Source organism: Pithys albifrons, chromosome 28 (genome assembly GCF_047495875.1).
Source record: "Pithys albifrons albifrons isolate INPA30051 chromosome 28, PitAlb_v1, whole genome shotgun sequence".
NCBI lineage: Eukaryota > Metazoa > Chordata > Aves > Passeriformes > Thamnophilidae > Pithys > Pithys albifrons.
Window position 1 is genome coordinate 5,119,393 of NC_092485.1, and position 15,333 is coordinate 5,134,725.

The 15,333-nt window shown below is 56.9% G+C and overlaps 1 protein-coding gene across 1 annotated transcript in view; it reads right to left on the reverse strand.

The window, feature by feature from the left end:
• Positions 1-15,333, reverse strand: part of CNTN2 (contactin 2) — a 29,497-nt gene extending 14,164 nt beyond the window's left edge. Inside the window, exons 1-4 of the mRNA XM_071578742.1 lie at positions 15,181-15,333; positions 5,116-5,216; positions 1,072-1,216; positions 258-433 (exon numbers count right to left, since the gene is read on the reverse strand). Coding sequence (XP_071434843.1) covers positions 258-433; positions 1,072-1,216; positions 5,116-5,170 — 376 coding nt within the window. The 5' untranslated portion in view covers positions 5,171-5,216; positions 15,181-15,333. The remainder of the gene's footprint in view (positions 1-257; positions 434-1,071; positions 1,217-5,115; positions 5,217-15,180) is intronic.

Sequence of the window (15,333 nt, forward strand, 5' to 3'; positions counted from 1 at the left end):
GGTTTGTCCCCCCCTCCACAGGCTGGGCCCTCTCCGTGGTTGTGCAGAGGGAGATTCCAAAGTGTTGTTGACTTTCTCTGTACATCAAATTTCCACAGCACCCCCATGGAAGTGCCAGGGGGTTTCTCCATGGGGTGCTGGTGGTTGCCATGAGCAGGAATGCTGCTCTCCCACATTTATCCCTGTGAACAGGGGGCTCAGTTTGCCCCCACCACCCCTGGGGCTGCATTTCCTTGCCCCTGTTGTGACCAACTTACAGCCAAAGCGGAGCGAGGCCTCCCTGCTGACCACGGTGCCCCTGGAGTTGGATGCCAGGCACTGGTAGGATCCAGCATCCTTGGCTTTCACAGGGTTGCTGATCACCAGGTCACCTGCCACCAGCCTGTAACGCGAGTCTGGCTCCACCCTGATCTCTGTGCCGTTCATCTTCCACCTGCCAAGAGCGAGGGTGGGGAGTGAGGGGGCAAATCCTCGTGGCCACACTCATGGGGCCTCACAGGAGGCTGTGCTGGGTGGTTTTCCAACTGTGTTGGGATTGGATTTCTGGCCTGGCTGTGCCCTGGGAGAGATGGCACATCACAGGATCACTGAGGCTGGAAAAGATTCCTCCAGGATCTCTGAGCCCAACCTGTGCCCAATGCCCACCTTGTCCCCCAGCCCGGAGCTCTGAGTGCCATGTCCAGTCCTTCCTTGGACACCTCCAGGGCTGGAGACTCCAAACCTTCCAATGTCTGACCACCCTTCCCAGGAAGAAATTTTTCCCAATATCCAACCTAAACCTCCCCTGGCACAGCTTGGACCTGTTTCCTCTCCTCCTGTCCCTGTTCCCTGGAGCAGAGCCCAACCCCACCTGGCTCTCCACTCCTGTCAGGGAGTTGCAGAGAGTGAGAAGGTCCCCCCTGAGCCTCCTTTTCTCCAGGCTGAGCCCCCCCAGCTGCTCCTCACAGGATTTACCTCACATGTGGCTCATTCCCATGTAATGATGGTTTTGTGTATAAAACTGGAGAAGGGAAAGCCAAGTTCTGGCTGGTTTTGTCCCGGTGCTGGCACAGGGGGAGCAGCTGAGCTCACCTGTAGGTCGCAGGAGGATTGGCTCGTGCTCGGCAGGACAAAGTGACCTTCTCCTCTGCTGAGCCCTCGGGGTAGAGGGTGTGGGAAGGCTGCTCCTCAAACACCGGCCCGTAGCTCCTCGTGCTGCTCTGGGCTTGGCACCAAACTGCAGGAGAGGCAAAACCTGCTCAGCTTTCTCTCAACATTCTCTTTTTTCAGTCTTGTAGGGTGTCCCCAGGGATGGAGGAGCAGCGTGGGAGTCCCAAGCCATCTGTCAGCACAGCCCAGCCTGCAGTTCCCACTGAGCACCTCACCCCATGCCCAGAGGGACCAGCACCCCTGGAGACACATGGATGGAGGAGCACGGACACCACGTGCCCACAGAACTGGGGCTGGCAACCCCTGGCTGCCCTCCTTGGCCTGGCAGGGAGGATGTGCTGGTTCCTCCTCTGTCTGCACAGACTGGCTGGTTCCTCCTCATCCTCTCCAAGACAAGGGAGCAGAGAGGAGAACCTGGATCTTCACAGCTCTGATGGTCCCCTCAGCTCCTGCATCTGCAGCATCACCAGCTCCTGACAGCTCAAACCAGTTGGTTGCTGGTGTGCAAACCAGTGCAGACCATTCTCTCCCCTGACTGGGGTGAGCCTTAAGCTGCTCTTGTGCTGTTCAGACTTGGGTTTGACTCTGATCTTGCTGTTGTGAGTGTGGCTCAGGCAGAGGCACAAGAGGAACACAAGGAGCTCCTGCCTTCTCCACGCTGTGTCTGGGCCACCCTTTGGAACCAGCACCCTCTGGTGACCCTTTGCCATTGGGCAGTGCCAGCTGCCCTCACTGAGGGACTCCTGTCTCAGACAAATAACAAATTCTAGCAGAGCCCCTTCCACACAGGCTGTGTGGACACCACAATCCCAGGGGGGGTTGGGTTGGAAGGAACCTTAAAGCACATCCAGGTCCACCCTTGGGCCATGGGCAGGGACATCCTCCTCTAGCCCAGGTTGGAAAACCTGGCCTGGAAGTGACACTGTAAATAAGACCAAAGCAGAAGCTGCCTGGAAATCTCTTTATTGCAGGAGCAGCTGGTGGGATAATTGGCAGCAAGTCTGTCTTCTCCCTGGCACCTTGGAAATGCTTGGCCCTTGTTAGGGAAGGAGCCACCAGCACAGGCCCTTTTTCACTGATAAGCTCCAAGATGCTTCTGTAGCTCCAGGATCCTTCCATGCTTTGTAATTGAATTAATAACTGTCTCAGCCCCACAATCTGTCTCCTTCCCTGCACTCCCCAGCATGGGCACTCCTCAAATGAAGTGACTCCAGTGAGTTTGATGTTTTATGCAAGAGTAACTTCCAGCAGGGACTGGGCAGCTCAGCTCTGTGGGGCTGGGGGAGCAGCCCCTGTACCTGCAGCTCCCGGGCTCTGGCTCCTGTTTGGCTGCTCTCCCTGCAGGCAGGAGGGTGGGAAGGCACAGGGGCTCTGCTAATTGGCTCAGTGGGTTTGGAGCAGCTGCCCCAGCACCAGGCAATTATCCCAGAGCTGGGGCTGTGCTGCTGCAGGAGCCTGATGGCCCCTGGTGCCATGCAGGGAGGGACAGAGCCGTGTCTGACTCCTTGGAATGAAAGAAAAGCAGCATTTTGAGGGTTGTATCCCCTCCAAATCAGTGCCATTTCCTCCTAGAATAGTTCTGTTCCTGAAGGAAATCTTCTCCCAGTTGGGTCAGCAGTGGCTGTGCTGAGCAAGTCCCAGCTGGAAATAACTCTGCTGACCAGTGGGGAAAAGAATTGTGAGTTAATGGGGAATTAATAAGAAAGCATTAATTGTGTTCTGATAGGTGTGTTAATTGTGTTCTCTTAGATGGTAGTGACTGCATTGAGGTTTAACAGCTTTACATTTGGGATTGGTGGGGAGCACAAGGTAAATCATGTCTATTTTTTTAACAAATAAAGTATATATTATTGCCACTCCCACACATGCCCTTTCTCATGGGAGGCTCTTTTCCAATCAAACCAAATTAGGCTCATCATCCCTTCAGGCTCCACCCAGACTCTGTGTCCCGTTGCTCTCACTGCTGTCCCCTTTTCCCTGCCAAGGTTATGGACTGCAATTGCCAGGGATTGATTTTCCCAGATGAAATCAATGCCAGGAGTTCAGGTGAGTTTTTATCTCCAGTTCCAAGGTGTCTGGTTGGTGCTGGGGGTGAAATGCCTGAATCTCACTCATTAAACAAACAGTGCTTAGATTAAAGCAATAATTAATCAGCTACTAGATGGGGATATGGGTAGAATTCAGAACTGAGAGTAAATCAGGGTGATAAATCTCAGATCCTCTGCTTGTCTGGAACTCTTCTGTCACCCCAGAAGTCTCATTTTTAATGTCACCAAGACCCTCTGCCCTTGGGCTCTGTCACTTGGGTAAGGAGGAGAACAGACACCAAATAAAGGTGTCCACACTCCCAGTTTGCAGGGAGCAAAGTGACCTGCTCAGAGTTTTCTGTGCTACAACCAGCCAGGAGAGCAGAAACGATGGCAAATACTCCACTGCACCCCTGAACAACCTTCACTGACAGGGAAAATCAGCATTGACACCAAACCAAACAGAAACAGGGGCAAGTGGAACCTCTGAAAGTGAAGATTTGGAAAAGCAGCTGGAGGGTGGTGACCCCAGAGCCTCCCTGGGCACTGGCCCATTTCTGGCATTGTTTGGGGTGTGTTTTCAGGAGAGGCAGAGCTGGAAGCCCAGGTGTGCAGGAGGCTGAACACTGGCCCTTTGTGCTGAGCCCTGCAGGGCAGGGAATGACAAATGGCCCAGCTGAGTGTTTTCCAAGCTCTATCCCAGCTCTGAGGGCATCACTGACACTGGCACTGACCACAGCCTGGAGCCTGGGCACGTGGCAGGAGGGAGCTGGGCAAGGAACTGGCATTTTGGGCAACCTGAACACAAGTGCAGGGAATCCAAGGGGTGGGGTTGGAAGGGCAGCTCTCAGAGGAGCAGAGGGTTATTTTTAACAAGGAGCTTTGTGAGGAACAAAGGGTCAGGGCTTTAACCAGCCTCAGATTTCAAGATTTTGCAGAGCTTTGACCAAATGAACAAAGGCCTGAGAGATTTTTAGATTGGAGGGTGTTGTCTCTGTGAACTTGATAAGCTCTGAACCTTCCCAGATTGCTCCAGACCTGGAGGCTTTGGCTCTGTGGTGGCTCCTTGAGCCTCATCTCTCACTGCCATCATTGTGTCCCCAGTCCCTCCCTCGTGTTCCCAGTGGGATGTCCCTGTGTCCCAGCTGGCTCCTGAGATCCATTGCACCATCAGCCAAAGGTCACTGAGAATCCCTCCCAGACTTCACAGTTCTGGTGGGCTCAGCTTGGACTGGGAGTGAGTTGCCTGAACTCAGGTGGTTAATGGGAGACCCCAACTCCATCTCCATGCCCAGATTTGGGTCAGACCAATTTCCAAACAGGATAATTGCCTCCCAATCTAGGGCAGCCACCCCTCCCTCTGCCTCCTTGGGGATCCAGAGAACATTAAAAGGTAATTAGATATTTATAAGGACAGGCGAGCAGTCTCTGCCCGGGATGATGAATTAGCTTGAAGACATTATCTAATTCTCAGTTGGCTGAAATGAAATGTCTCCCTGCTGAAAAGGGACCTGCAGAGAGCAACCTGAGCCTCCCTGAGATCCAGAATGGTCCCTGAGATCCAGAATGGTCCCTGAGATCCAGAATGGTCCCTGATGAACAGGATCTTTGCAGTCAGGGTATGGCCAACAAGAAACACCAGGAGCTGAAGTGGCTTCACCACGAGTGAGTCCCACTGGCAGGAGGAAATCCCTCCTGCATCTCCTGATTTCACCTACATTTGGATTTAGAAAGGGAGGGATGTGTGTCAACCATTCCTGTCCTCTCTGAGCAGCACAAAGGGAAACTGGGAATAACTCAGACACATTCCCAGGCTGCACAAACCACCCAGAGAACGGGGCTCTGGCATCACCACAGCCCAGGGAGGGATGACGCCAACTTGTGTGCCCAGGAGATGTCCCAGCTGAGCCCTCCCACCTCTGCCAAGGCAAACTCTTACCCAGAAAGGTGCTGACAGCCAGGGATGTGTGGACAAATCCAGAGGTGCCTCCCATCCTGCGCCGGGTCACGTGGAGCCTCTACGGGGACGTGGGGACAGCCCTGCGAGGGACAGAGAGGGGTGAGCTGAGCTGCAGGGACCTGTGGGACCCTTCCAGGGCCATTCCTTGGCTCTGTGATTCCAGAGGCTCTGCCCAGCCTCCAGCTGTGCCTCTCTGCTGGCCACAGGCCCAAGGGAGAGTCACTCCAGGGCAGGCATCCAGCTGTGCCAAGAGGAGCTCAGTAGCTGAAGGAGCTCTTTTTCTCCCTGGCATGACAAATCTGGCTGGGGAGTTGTTGTTCCTCCTCCCTTGCTATCTGCTCTTCTCCCTCCTGCCTCCAAAAATAACCCTTCCTTCTGAGCATTTCTGATTAAACAGCACAAAGCCAGAAGCACACAGGATGTTGGTTGGGGGTGAGAAGGAAGAAATAATCTGTTGTTTGGGAAAATATCAAAGATACTGGGAAGAAATTGTTCCCTGGGAGAGTGGGCAGGCCCTGGCACAGGTTGTTCAGAGGGGCTGTGGATTCTCTATCCCTGGAAGTGTCCAAGGGCAGGTTGGACAGGGCCTGGAGCAACCTGGGAGAGTGGAAAAGGTGTCCCTGCCCATGGCAAGGGGTGGCCCTGGATGAGTTTTATGGTCCCTTCCAACCCAAACCATCCTGAGATTCTGTGATTCTATAGAACAGACATCTTCAAATGAAACCCTTCAGGCACTGACAGATTTTGGGGCTGTGACAGCCCCGAGACCCTTGTGCTGGAGAGGTTGGGGGGCCCAGCCTGTCCCCATGAGCTGCTCCCCAGTTTGTCCCCATGAGCTGTTCCCCAGTTTGTCCCCATGGGCTGCTCCCCAGTTTGTCCCCATGAGCTGCTCCACAGTTTGTCCCTATGGCTTGCTCCTCATCCTGTCCCCATGAGCTGCTCCTCAGTTTGTCCCCATGAGCTGTTCCCCAGTTTGTCCCCATGGGCTGCTCCCCAGTTTGTCCCCGTGAGCTGCTCCCCAGTTGTCCCCATGGGCTGCTCCCCAGTTTGTCCCCGTGAGCTGCTCCCCAGTTTGTCCCATGAGCTGCTCCCCAGTTTGTCCCATGAGCTGCTCCCCAGTTTGTCCCCATGAGCTTCTCCCCAGTTTGTCCCATGGGTTGCTCCCCAGTTTGTCCCATGAGCTGCTCCCCAGTTTGTCCCATGAGCTGCTCCCCAGTTTGTCCCATGGGCTGCTCCCCAGTTTGTCCCCATGAGCTGCTCCCCAGTTTGTCCCATGGGCTGCTCCCCAGTTTGTCCCATGAGCTGCTCCCCAGTTTGTCCCCATGAGCTGCTCCCCAGTTTGTCCCATGAGCTGCTCCTCAGCCTGTCCCCATGTACTGCTCCCCAGTTTGTCCCATGAGCTGCTCCCCAGTTTGTCTCATGGGTTGCTCCCCAGTTTGTCTCATGGGTTGCTCCCCAGTTTGTCCCATGGGTTGCTCCCCAGTTTGTCCCATGAGCTGCTCCCCAGCTTGTGGAACACCACACAGGGAGCTCAGGCTTGCAGGGTGACAGGGAGAGGAGCAGCACAATGTGCCTGCACAGCGCTGGGTCCTGCCCTGCTCTTCTCTTAAATTCAACGCATCTGCAGCGTTAATTGAGGGGTAGGGAAGTCTCAGGTGCCCTGAGGTGCCTTAGGAGTGGGGCAGCGCTGCCTAGTGCCCTCCACAGCCCCTCCGGCTTCCAAGATCTCCCAAAAATTAAACCCCCGAGCAAACCCCGAGCAGTTTGTGCCTCCCCTGCTCCCGCTGTTCTGGCTGAGCTCTGGGAGCGGCTTCAGCACACGAACCTCTTCCCTGGGACTCAGCAGGGACTTGGGGCTGGTTTTCCCCTCTTTGTTACCAAACCCTGCAGGAGGAGGAGCCCCGGCCGAGCCTCGCCCTGCCCGTGCCCTCCCGAACGCGCACCCCGGTGAGACGGAGCCGCTGCCAAAGAGCTCCTGGGCCGCCCGTGCTGCTCATCCCCTGCTCCAGCTGGTGCAGCTCCGCGGCTCTGCCTGCCCATCTGTCCGCCCGAGCTGGCCGAGCCCCCGGGGCCGGGATTAGCCCCGTCCCGCGGGATGCGGCGCCGGCTCCGGCATCCCCGGCAGCCCGAGCCGCACCTGAGCAAACAGCGATAGCACCGCTTGGTGTCCCCCCCGCGGCCCCTCCTGGCTGCAAAAACCACCTGCCCCCTTTGTGTCCTCACCCAGAGAGAGGGCTTTGCTACCCGCAGCCCAAATCCTTGATTTTTATCTTTTTAAAATCTTTTTATCTGCATCCCAGTGCGGGGTCCCCTCTGCCCTCTCTCAGCTCATGCCCTGGGTGGGGTTTGTTGCCTGCCCGACCCCAAAATAAAGCTCGTGGTGTGTGGCTGGGCAAGGAGGGTCCCTGCCCTGAGGAGGTGGCAGCTCCCGGTGGGAGAGGCTCCTGTGGGACGGGCAGGGAATGTGGGCACGGAGCAGAGACGGGCGTGGGGCACATCCTCATGGGGCTGCTCCGTTTGTTCCAGCGGCCCTGGAGTGAGGCAGTCACATGAAATCACTTGATGTCAAGGAGAATCATGCCCCGAACGGCGTCCTGAACCCACGGGCTGGCAGCGAACAGTGCCCCTTTGTTCCCCTGTGCCCGCTGCTCTCCCGGGTGCTGAGCTCCAGCCCGGGGGTTGCAGGCAACGGGAGCTGAGTTTTCCCAGTGTCCCCAGTTTGATCTCCTGGGGGCTGGTGGAGGGCAGGGAGCAGGGAAGCCCTTCCTGCACCCAGGGGCAGCAAATGAAGGTCTGGGAATGTTTGCTCTGTCACTGCTGAGCCTGGACCCTCGGTCTGCACCCCCAGAGCTGCCCTGGGGGCTCTGCCTGGTCCAGCCTGGCTCTCCTGATTCACTGCCCCCCTCACCATGAAAACAAATAGGAAAGAGGGTGGGAAAGTCCAATTTTGTTATTTTCTGTAGAATCACATGGTTTGGGTTGGAAGGGACCTTAAAGCCCATCCCATTCCACCCCCTGCCATGGGCAGGGACATCTCCCACCAGCCCAGGTCACTCCTGGCCTTGAGATGGGATTCATCCCACCCGGGGCTGCGGCAGGCACAGCTTCTCTGGGCACCTGTGCCAGGGCCTGCCCACCCTCACAGGGAACAATTTCTTCCTAATATCTGATCTAAACCTCCCCTCTTTCACTTTAAATGCATTCAATAAGGAGGAGGCAGCGTGAGGAGGTCGGTGTTGGCCACTGCCCCTCCGGGGGGGCTGGAGGCTCCTCTGGGCACCTCCTGCCCCTCTGCCACCCCCCAGGGTTTATCAGCACTTCACCCTCCCTGCTGGATGTGCTGCCTTTGAGCAAGGTGCCTCCTGCCTGTCCCCTGTGCTTTCACCTGAACAAGACCTGGTCCCGAGGGCTGGGAGCTGGTCAGTGTGAGGGAAGGAAGAGCTGTGAGGCCTTTCCATGGGAATACAGCCACCAGCATCCCCCTTTGGCTTCCCTCCCTGCAGCCAAGCAAAGCTGGGATCGTGTAAAAATCAAGCTGATTTGAATTATTTAATAATTTGTTGATTCATTATTTATGATATAAACTTCAGCTTCGATCCCAGTTCTGAGCTGGCTCTGGCTCTGCCTCTTCCCACCCCGATCTCCCCATCTGTTCTCAGCCCTTTTAATCACAGCCTTTTCTCTTCCCACTCCTTGTGCCCATCCCTCCACCTCTCCAGAATGTCCCTCACAGGTGTTTGTTCCTGGAACTCTCGGGGTGCTTTGGGGTGTTTCTGAGGGTGGGATGTGCTGAGCTGCTGCTCGGGTGGGTCCTGGGAGGCTCTTGCTGAGGGGGCACAGGAAGGGGCTGCTGTTTGGCTGGTTTAAATCCAACCTCAGCCCAGCCTGGGCTTTAACTTGGTAAAAATCAGGACTGTGAGAGCCAGGAGGAGCTCCAGGTACCGTCCCCACCAGATGAAGATGTAGGAGAGTAACAGGAATTTCTATGAGTGCTGACATTGAGTTTATTTGCAATTAGAGACTGGATGACTAATCCTCTCGGATTCCCGTGTTCCTGGCTGCCTTATCACCCAGTGCCACCATCAGACTGTGCCTGAGGGGCTGCTGGGCTGAGATCACCCCTGTGCCCACCCTGGTACCCCGGGGGCACCTCCAAAGCCACGACCCCGAGCTGCGGGTCCTGCATCTGACCCTCCCCTTCCCCAAAGCGTGGCCAGACACTTTGCAGCTCTTATTAGCCCTGCTCTCCATCCCTAATTAGAGGAGGGCCACGGGGACCTGTTCTTCCCCCTCTTCCTGGGGTATTTGACAGTCACTCGAGAGCCTTCTGTTGTAGTGAAAGGGGATCCGTCACCGCTGCTAATGGGGCTGTCATTAATACCCCAGGAGCAGGGCAGGCATGGGCACTGCTCAGCTCCTGCATTAGCCCTTTCCTCGGAGCCCTGGGGGCTGGGAGCGATCCATTATCGTGGAGACAGAGTCAAGGAGCTGCAGAGACATTGTGAGGAGTCCTGGGCCTCTGGGGAGGAGCTGCTGCCTGGCCCTGCTGCTGCCTGGCCCTGCCTGTGGAGCAGCATCCTCTGGAGGGGGGGACTCCAGCAGGATTTGGGGTGTGGGGAGGCCAGAGGTGGGATTGGGCAGGAGATGGGCTTTGACAGGAGATGACACAGCCCAGCAAAGCACTGTCCATTACCAGGATAAATCAGTGTAATTCCCTCTGCTGTGCTCAGTGACCAGAGCACTAGTGAGGAACTGGGGCAGCTCCTGTTCCCCAGGGATGCTCCTCGGGGTGGGAGGTGCTGGAACTCCTCCTGTGCTCTGAGTGTCTCTTTTATTCAGGACCATGGCCAAGGCTGCAAAGGGCAGCCCTTTGATGTTCTCTGGGCTTGCAAACCCTTTCCAAGGTTGGGTACATTCTGTCTGTCCCAGCACAGCGTGTTTCTGTGAGCTACAAATGGGTTTGTTGTAAGGTGTCTGTCCTGCTGTAAATCTGCCTGTGCTCAGGACACTCATTTAGGGCCAGACTCTGAATTCAGCCTTTCCTGAGCTTTTCTGGGTTCAGATCTCTCAGTGGTTCCAGGATCTAAAAGCAGGGAGAGGTTTGGCTTCTGCTGGGGTTAGAACAAGCCTGGCTGGCCCTGCTGGTCGTGGTGTGAGGAACAGGTTGGGCCCTGCTGTGATCCCAGCAGGAAAGCTCCATCCTGCTCCCAGCACTGCCTGTTTTCCCTGGACCCTTAAAGTGCTTTTCTCCAATAATTGGCTGGTGCATCCATGGCCATCACGGGTCACAGCACCTCATTGTCCCAGGAGCCCAGTGGGAGCTTTCTTTTGGTTCAGCCCCATCCAGGCAAACCCCCTCTTTGTGAGGAGACAAAGCCTGGACCTGCTCTCGTTCCAGGGACATGGAGAGGGGTGTGGGTGGCACGGGCTGGGCTGGGCACTGGGATCCCTGTGGTGCTAAAACTAATTGTGATCCAAAGGGTGATGTTAGGAGGGGGCCTTTCCTGCCCTTCTGTTATGTTAGTTTGAATTTTAGATCTGAGCTTTGCAGTTAGTCTGTTTGCCATTATTATTATTATTATTATTATTATTATTATTGTTCTTTTTCCCCCCTGGCCAAGCCATTCCCATCTCTGGCTGCCATCACCTCAGTGCCTGATCCTCTGCTCTGCTGTAATGAACTCTTGGTAGATCCTCAGGGTTTGGGGCTGAAGCTCCTGGTGGGCCCTGGGGGTTCCCACAGCTGGGCCAGGCTCTGCCACCCCCAGGGTGGGTCCCGGGGCAGCTGCAGCAGCTCAGCCCTGAGGAAATGCCTTGGGGCAGGTAAGAAAACAAAGCAGACCTACAGGAGCAGCCAGGAGACCTTCCCAGGCGTCTCCAGAGCCTGGGGCAGAGGGGACAGAGGAATTTTGGCTGAGGAGGTGAATCCCCCCCAAGCTGGTGCTGCCTCTCAGGCTGGGCACGAGCTGGGGGTGTTAAGCCAGGCTGCAGCTCTAAGCTCTCCCTCCAGGCTCGTGTTTCAATCAATAGTTCAGTCAGTAGAGCTGGAGAGATGCTTAAAGTCTTTGAGAACAAGGCCACAAGTGACTCCAGCTGAGCTTGGGGTGGTGGGGAGGGCAGGTCAGCCCCAAACCCTCGGTCATGCTGGTTCAAGTTCCCAGTGCTGGGTCCCTCTGCCAGACACTCACCGTGGTGCAAAGCACTCTCCAGGCATTGCTGGGCACAGCCTGCCCCTGTTTCCCTGGGCAATGCTGGGCACTAACCTGGGTTGCACGGGAGGGGATGCTGAGACCGGTTGGGTGTTGGGACAGGAAGGGAGTCGAGTTCACCTCCCCCAAATAAAGCTCCAAACTAAAGCTTCCCACTGCAGGTTTCCCTTTCCTCTCCATGCCTGGAGCAGGCAGAGCTGAGCTGTGGGGAGCTCTGCCTAAACTCTGGGACATCCACAGCTCTGCCAGCCTCGCCAACCCTCCCACTCTCTGCTATTAGAGCTCTGTGCCGTCAGCAGCTGAGATTCTTTGATGTGGCACAGGTATAAATAGCTCCCTACCTGCACCAGAGCCTGCTCCATCCCCTCCCCGCTGCTGCCTTGGCAGGAATTGGTGCTGGGAGTGAGGAAAAACAAGTGGAGAGCTTTGGGAAACCGCCTGGCCAAGGCAGCCCTGGGGAGGTGTTGGGAGGGGGAGCCCTGAGCTACCAGCCTGGCTGGCACTGGGTGAGGTCTCACCAACAGCCAGAGCCTTCCTGGGGATCCCTGCACAGCACTGGGCATCTTTTCCAGCCCCACAGAGCTCCTCATCCCTCACCTTGGCCCCACTGCCCCACTGGGTGCTGGTACTGGTCATGCTGGGGAGGTGCAGCTTCCCCAGGGGGACCTTGGTGTTAAATCCCCTCCCTCCCAGGGTGAGGTGAAGGGATCCCCTGCAGTGGTGCCAGTTCTTCTGATCCTTGAAAGGCACCATCCCTGTGTCCAGCCTTCCCTCCTGCCTTTGTTACAGTGGCTTTAGGATTCAGTCCCCAAACAGTGCCAGGCTGCTCTTGTTTTTATAAAACCAAGCAGGAATCAGCACTAAGCACCTATCCCTCTTCCTCCTGCTTTATGGCTCTCTGGTGCAGGACTGACAGCTCTACAGGCTGTACAATAAATAATACATGTAATAATTTAGGATCCAGGCTGCTGGGGGGGGCTGGGTTCAGGATTTACAACTGGCTCTGGGTGGGAATTCCTCTTGTCCTCCCTGAAGTCTCGGGACAGCTCCCTTGGACACCCCTGGACCCAGCAAGGTGGCAGTGGGGCCAGGAGGGTTTGTCGTGGAGAAGAAAACATTTTGGGTTCAAGGAGATGGTTTTGGTGCAGCTTTAGAGCAGACTCTGTTTGCTCCTCTGCTGAGAGCTGTTCCTGCTCTGCAGCTCCCCAAGAACCCACAGACACCGAGCACAGGAAAAGGCAGAAAGTGTCTGGAAAGAGCCTGATACCTCCTGTCACAGCAGGTTTGAATGATGTTTCTTCCCTTCCATCCATTTTTTTGACTCTTAAAGGACTTTCCAAGGAATCTCCTCAACCCTTTCTGTGCATCTGTGTTTTTAACTCCTCTGAAAGTCCCTGCTGGGGGTTCCTGGAGCGAGGGGGGGGGTGAGCAGCAATGTGCTCCCACTGCCATCAGCCCAGCCCAAACCTCCCTGGGAACCTTTGGTTCTTATCCCTGGAAAGCAGGGCTGGGAATGCACAGCACTGAGTCAGGAAGGAGAGGGGTGGGCTGAGCAAATCCCCACGAGCCAGAGCAACCCCCGACCCTGTTCCGAGCAGGGCAGAGCTCTGTGCTGGTTATCCCAGAGACAGGAGCCCTCCCTGAGCCAGGAGCCCTCCCTGAGCCAGGAGCCATCCCAGAACCAGGAGGCATCCCAGAACCAGGAGCCCTCCCTGAGCCAGGAGCCATCCCAGAACCAGGAGCCATCCCAGAACCAGGAGCCCTCCCTGAGCCAGGAGCCATCCCAGAACCAGGAGCCATCCCTGAGCCAGGAGCCATCCCAGAACCAGGAGCCATCCCTGAGCCAGGAGCCATCCCAGAACCAGGGGCCCTCCCTGAGCCAGGAGCCATCCCAGAACCACGAGCCCTCCCTGAGCAAGGAGCCCTCCCTGAGCCAGGAGCCATCCCTGAGCCCTGATCCCAGGAATCTCTGCCTCCCCCAGCTCTGCTCTGCTGAGCAGGGAGCCCCGTGCTCCTGCCTGGAGCTGCCGGGAGTCTCCCTGGAGGTGAGATGTTTTCCAGGTGGCTGCGTGGGTTGTGTCATGCCCAGCACCTTCAAATCTCATGGATTGGTGGGACAAAGTGCTGTGGAAGACCTTGGAGCTCTTGGGGGTTCCTAGAAACACAGGGAGGTCTCTGTTTCTCATCAGAATCCAAGGAATTTCGTGTCTAGGTTGGATTTTGGGCATACACAGCACACGGTGTGGCTGCACAGCCAGGCTGGGCTCTGATGGGCTCAGCTCCACGTGCATTCCCAGCTCCATGGGCTGCTCCCTCCCTGTGCAGGTGGAGCTGCTGCGAGTGGGGGAAATGCCTCCCTAAGGACAGCCTTGGGTTCTGCTTTTTGTGATTTGCAGAGAAAACAATAACCCAGGGCATGGCACTCCCTGCAAATATCCTGAGTGACAACAGTGGCTGCTCTGGTAGGAATTGATCAGGGGACAGAGAAGAGCAATGGCATCACTTTGTCTTTATCTACCTGTGCACCAGGTGCAGCTTTTGCTTTCTGTTGTCTTTAGTTTGGGGTGATTCTGATCTACCGTGGAAAGTACAATCATTTCTAGAAAGTTTGGGACCTGCAGCTTCCCTGTATGAGCAAAGCAAGTGGTTTTTGGGGTTGTGTTGCTGCCAGTACCAACTATCTGGCCCTGAGAGGTTCATTTTTGGATGCAAACCTGCTCCTAAATCTCATGCAAGAGTCTGTGCTTGAGCTTTGTACCCTCAGAGCTTGTCATGGCCCTGTTTTGGGGTGGCCTGGGAGGAGCAGGGCTGTGCTGGGGTCTGGCTAAAGCCTTGGGCTGGGATTGCTCCCAGCCCTGGGATGCAGAGGCTGCTGCCTCCCATCCTCAAAGCAACCAGTGTTCCCTTGGAGAGATGACAACGTCCTCTGAATAGTCCCCAGTGCAGCCAGAGGGCTCATGCTGGGGCTGGTGGGAGTGGAGCAAGCCTGGAGTCAGTGGGTCAGCGTGGGTGGGCTGAGGAGGGAGCTTGGGAAGTTTAAAGACACGGGAAGAGGGAGCCCCCTGAATCACCTCCAGCCTCTGCTCCCACCCAAACACCCACCCTGTGTGAGTGGGAGAGAGCAGAGGATGCCCTGACTGACAGGTGCCCCCTCTGGGGTGGGCAATTCGTCCAGGACTTTGCACTGAGCCCCTCTGGCTTCCCCACAGCCCTGAGCCCCCCTGACCCACAGCTCGGCCACACAAACCCCTCTGTGTGCCCGGAGCACCCCCATTCCCACCCTGCCCTGGGGTCTGCCCTCCCCGGGGGGCACAGGAGGGTGGATTGGGACACCACCATCTGCTGCTGCCTCCCTGCAGAGGAAACTCTCGGGCTGCCCCGGGCTCGGCTGGCGATGCCAGAGTAGTTTTGTGCAGCGGAACCCCCCAAGCCCTCCCCGACCCCTCTCCAAGTGCCTCGAGCCACAACGCACCAGGAAAAGCATTCCAGCCGTAAATAATAATAGAAATATTCCCAGACCCTTCCCGTACGAGACATTTCTGCTGACAGCCGCGTCCGCCTCGGCCGCCCAGCCCCTGCCACAAGTGCCACAGCCGCGGCCCCCCCTTCTGCCAACTCCACCCCCGGCTCGGCTCCGGCGCGGGCACCGCCCGGCCCGAAATGCCCCAACCACCCCCTGCTCCTCCTGCCACCCCCGCCGGAGGCCACAGCGACCCGCCAGGTGCCCCCTGGCCAAAGCAAACCCAAGCACAAGTTGGCTCCGGTGGGGACGGTGCCCCGGAACGCGGAGCCTCCTTCACCCCCCGGGCTGGGGGGCGGCGGGGAGGGCGCTTACCTTGTGCGGGGCGGCTGCGTGGGCATGGGCCGGGGGGCTGCGGGGTCTCTCCGCTGCCCGGGGCTCGGCTGCGAGGAGGCAGCGCTCGGCTGGTGCCTGCCCGAGTGTGGCTGTGTGTGCCCAGAGCCACTGCAGCATCTCTGCATTAGGATG